This window comes from Indicator indicator, unplaced genomic scaffold (assembly GCF_027791375.1).
Source record: "Indicator indicator isolate 239-I01 unplaced genomic scaffold, UM_Iind_1.1 iindUn_scaffold_601, whole genome shotgun sequence".
Taxonomy (NCBI): domain Eukaryota; kingdom Metazoa; phylum Chordata; class Aves; order Piciformes; family Indicatoridae; genus Indicator; species Indicator indicator.
Window position 1 is genome coordinate 1 of NW_026539616.1, and position 4,366 is coordinate 4,366.

Below are 4,366 nucleotides of genomic sequence, written 5' to 3' on the forward strand. Positions count from 1 at the left end.
ACTGGGGTTGGGGGTGCTTGGGTGGGGGTGTTCCATGCTTTCCCTCCATGGCCAGCCCTCAGCTCTGCATCTCTCCAGGAGGAGCGCTTCAAAGTCCATGACCTCCTGGAGCACCGGCGCCTGCTTTGGCATGGCACCAATGTGGCAGTGATTGCAGCCATCCTGAAGAGTGGGCTACGCATCATGCCCCACTCTGGTGGGCGTGTGGGCAAGGGCATCTACTTTGCCTCTGAGAACAGCAAGTCAGCTGGCTATGGTGAGTGTTCTGGGACATGCAGAGCTGCTCATAATGCCCCCAGGCTCTATGTCATCCTAACCTCCTTTGCATGTCCTCTGAAGCAGCTCTGGGTGTGCCAATCCCTTTTCCTGCCGTGGCCGCCAGTCCCTGTGGCTGCCATGGGTGGCAGGGGCACAACCAGATGAAAATCCAGGGCTGGTGCCATTATCCCCATCCCCTTCTCCCATGGTAGTGGGCTGCACGTCCAAGAAGGTTGGCATCATGTTCCTGGCGGAGGTGGCCCTTGGCAAGTCTTACTGCATCACCCGTGATGACCCCACGCTGCGTCAGCCTCCCCCCGGCTATGACAGCGTCCTGGCCTGTGGCCAGACAGAGCCAGGTGAGCCTGGGGAGCAAAGAGGGATGGAGTTTGTGGAGCTGGGCTGGGTGTAGGGCAGGAGGAGGGAGGTCAGATCTCAGGCTAGATGTCTCCTTGCACAGACCCCACGCAAGATGAGGAGGTGCTGCTGGATGGCAAGAAGGTGCTGGTGTGCCAGGGCAAGCCTGTCCCCATGCCTGCCTACAAGGACTCCTCCTTCAGCCAGAGCGAGTACCTCATCTACCGGGAAAGCCAATGCCGGATCCGCTTCCTCGTCCAGCTCCGCTTCTGACAGTGTCTGGGCAACCCGTGCCCCGTCCCAGCACCAGCTAGTGGTGTCCACCAACTGGCAGCACAGTGGTCTTGACTCTCTTACTGCCTCATCTAGTGGGGACAGCCTGGCATGGGGACAGAGCTTGCTCTGAGGGTGAATAAAAACCTGTGCCTTGTGTTGAGCAGTGCTGGTGCTTCCTTGCAGCAGGTGGGTGCAGAGAGGTCCTGGCATGGATGGCAGCAAGTAGCTCTGGAGGGGCTACAGCCTGTTGTGGCTGCCCGGTGCTGGCAACCTTCAGGTGAAAGCCGGGGGCTTTGTGAGCCAGGTGCCCTTGTCACTTCAGCAAGGTAGAAGGTTCATGCCCATTACCACGATGTCAGAGCTGCAGAGGGTGAACAAGTTGTGCTGCCCTGCCTGGGCATGGAGGAGTCCATGCATGCATCCATCTGGAGAATGAGCGCCTGCCCTTCTTCTGGTGCCATGCATGCTGCCGTGCTTGCTGCCCTGCTCCAGCCTGGCACCCATGCCAAGCCCCTCTACCCACTCACGTGTGCCCCCTGAGCACATCTGTGTGGGGAAGGGAAACTCGCAGTTGCACTCCCCTGCTGCCCCATGGATGCTGAGGAAGAGATGCTGCAGACCCACCTGTAGGTCTGTCCCTCAAGCCCTGGGAACCTTGGGGCTGAGCTGTCTCTGTGGAAGGAGCAGGCCTGCTGCAGTGGGTGGCCATGCTGGGGGGGAGCACAGGCTTCAGGGACCCTGCACCCCCCTTCCCGAGCCCCGCTGGCTGCTAGGACCCAGCAGCTGTCCCCGTGGCACCAACGCAAGTGCCGGCAGCACCCGGGAGTGACAGCTGGTGCCATCCGCAGCTGGCGGGCTGCAGGCAAACAGGATGAGGAGTGGGTGACAGGAAGGGGGAGCCTGGCCTTCCACGGGGCCCTCCTTCTGCCGCAGGAGCAACGCCGGCACGAGGGACCCCCGGCCAGCAGGGCAGCATCCCCCAGCTCCCCAGGAGCAAAGGTGCCTTGGGTCCCCCTCGCCCAACACGGGGTCCCCCTCAGCTGGAGAGTGGAGCAGGGACGGGGATGTTGGGTTCCTGCTGCCTGTCCTCAGGGCACGCTGGTGTGGTTGGGCAGGGGGACGGGGTGGGGGGGTCAGCCTGGCACTGGATTGGAGACAGCCTGGATACCGGTTCTGGGGTGGGCAAGGTGCTATAACCTCTCTGGGCACCTGTCCCTGCTCCAGCATCTCAGAGGGATTCAGGTTGTCTCTGGGTTTGTCTTGTCTTCTCTTCTTCTCCTGCACACCCCACTCCCCTCCTCGACAGGTAAAGAAAAGACAGCAGCCATGGCTGAGGTGGGGTTTCCTTCTAAGGGATGCAGAAGAGCAGCCCCTGCTGCCCAGGCACCAGAGCTGGGGGCTTAATCCTCTGCGGGGGATGGCGAGCCAAAAGGGGCAGAACACCAGTGACAGCCTAGAGCCACTCTCCATCCCCGAGCAGTCCATCGCCCAGGAAGTGGTGGGCCTCTTCTGTATGGTTCTACTCACCCTCATTGCCCTGGTGGCCAACACTGTGGTGCTGCTTGTCATCCTCAAAACTCCTCTTCTCCGGAAGTTCATCTTTGTCTGCCACCTCTGTGTGGTTGACCTCCTCTGTGCCATTTTCCTCATGCCCATAGGGATTATCTCCAGCTCATCCTGCTTCAGCAGGGTGATCTACAGCATTACTGAGTGCAAGGCCTTGATATTCCTGAAGATCTGCTTCACCAGTGCCTCCATCCTGACCATCTGCATCATCAGTGTGGAGCGGTACTACTACATTGTCCACCCCATGAGGTACGAGGTCAAGATGACTATCAGGCTGGCGGTGGTCGGAGTGATCTTCATTTGGGTCAAGTCTGTTCTCATCACTGTCTTGGCACTGGTGGGCTGGCCACAAGGCAATGGGGCCACCAGTGCCAGCCGCTGCACAGTCTACTGGAGCCCTGGGGCCCACAAGGAGGTTTTTGTGATCATGTTCAGCATCGCCTGCTTTGTTCTGCCCACCATCATCATCTTTGCTGTCTACTGCAGTATCTACCGAGTGGCCCGTCTGGCATCCCTGCAGGCCACACCTGCACTGGCACAGGCAGTCGTGCCAAGGCACAGATGCGACTCCATTGCCAGCCAAGTGGCCGTCATAACCACCAGGAACCTGCCACTGCCCAGGCTGACACCAGAGCGCTTTTTGGGAAGCAACAAGGCCATCCTCACTCTGGTCCTCATAGTGGGACAGTTCTTGTGCTGCTGGCTGCCCTTCTTCACCTTCCACTTGCGCTCCTCTGTTGCTGCTGGCACGGTGGGCAGCGGGCACGGGGAAATGGTGGTCACCTGGATTGCCTACTCCTCCTTTGCCATCAACCCTTTCTTCTACGGGCTGCTGAACCGCCAGATCCGTGCAGAGCTGGCTCGGCTGCGGCGCAGCTGTCTGAACCGGCCGCTGGCCCAGGAGATCTGTCTTTCCATCTCAGAGGCTCTTGTCCAGGAGAACTTCCTGCACTTCCTCCAGAGAGCAACTTGCACACTGGAGACCCACGCCAGCTGCATTATTCCCAGCCCCAGGAACAGGAACAGGTTGGACCAGACCAAGATAGGCATCCCTATCCCAGGTCAAGTTCCCGATGGGAGCAGCTGAGAAGCAGGAGGCCCTGTCCCACTGTGCCGGGCAGGAGAATGGGCAGGGGACCTGCCAGGCTGCTTGTTCAGGTTTTGCCTCTTGAGCTCCTGGTGGAAGATGGTTTCTCTGCTGGGGAGAAGGCAGCAGATCTAGAGAAGCCTCATCTTCCTTCTGCAGGCTGGGATGGTTTCTGGCCCCACCAGCACAGCCCAGCTGCGTGGATGGGATCTCCTTGGGACACAGGAGGCCAAGGGACTCCTCTAGAGGGGCAGGGGAGGAGACACCTCCATCTCTGTCACTCCACTGGGACCACTAATGGCCAGTGGGGAACAGCAGATGTCCCTTGCACCTTTTTCAGGAGCCATGGCCCAGCTAACACCACTAACTAACATCAGTAACACCAGGGCTCTGGGCACCTCACTGAGTCTGGGTGGCCAACGTGGAGCCCTCCATCCTTGGCTGTTTAAGCCAAAACTGATGTCTGAATGGAGGAGTGCTTGGCATCCACGGTACTTATTAGGGAGATGGCACTCAAGGGGCTGGCTCAGGCTGTGCCTTTGTTTCTCCTGCTCGAGTGGCACTGTGCACCTGCCCTGCCCAGCCATGTCCTTTGTCCCAGACAGTGGGAATGGGCTGCCCCTCTCAGGGGAGATGCTGGCTGGCCAGGGGCTGTTGATGGACACAGGTGTCCAGCTGAAGCCCAGACAGTGGTGCCATGTGCCAGTCAAACTGGGCTGCCAGCCAGAGGTGCCCTGGGGTAGACAGAGTGGCACAGGGTCCCACCCACAAAGCTCCCAGGGAGGGAGGTGCTCCTGCCCCAGTATTGCTCAGGGGCTGAAG

At 59.8% G+C, this 4,366-nt stretch overlaps 2 protein-coding genes across 2 annotated transcripts; both read left to right on the forward strand.

The window, feature by feature from the left end:
• Positions 1 to 78: 78 nt before the first annotated feature.
• On the forward strand, positions 79 to 1,030 carry LOC128980623 (protein mono-ADP-ribosyltransferase PARP3-like; the record flags this gene model as incomplete). Its single annotated transcript, XM_054399081.1, has 3 exons — positions 79 to 256; positions 471 to 617; positions 719 to 1,030. Coding segments are annotated over 3 exons (495 nt in total), but the record flags the coding sequence as incomplete, so codon positions are not given.
• A 1,263-nt stretch (positions 1,031 to 2,293) lies between these two features.
• Positions 2,294 to 3,544, forward strand: LOC128980624 (probable G-protein coupled receptor). The gene has a single exon (XM_054399082.1). It carries the CDS (start codon positions 2,309 to 2,311, stop codon positions 3,542 to 3,544), a length of 1,236 nt encoding a protein of 411 aa, XP_054255057.1. The 5' UTR covers positions 2,294 to 2,308.
• The last annotated feature ends 822 nt before the right edge of the window (positions 3,545 to 4,366 follow it).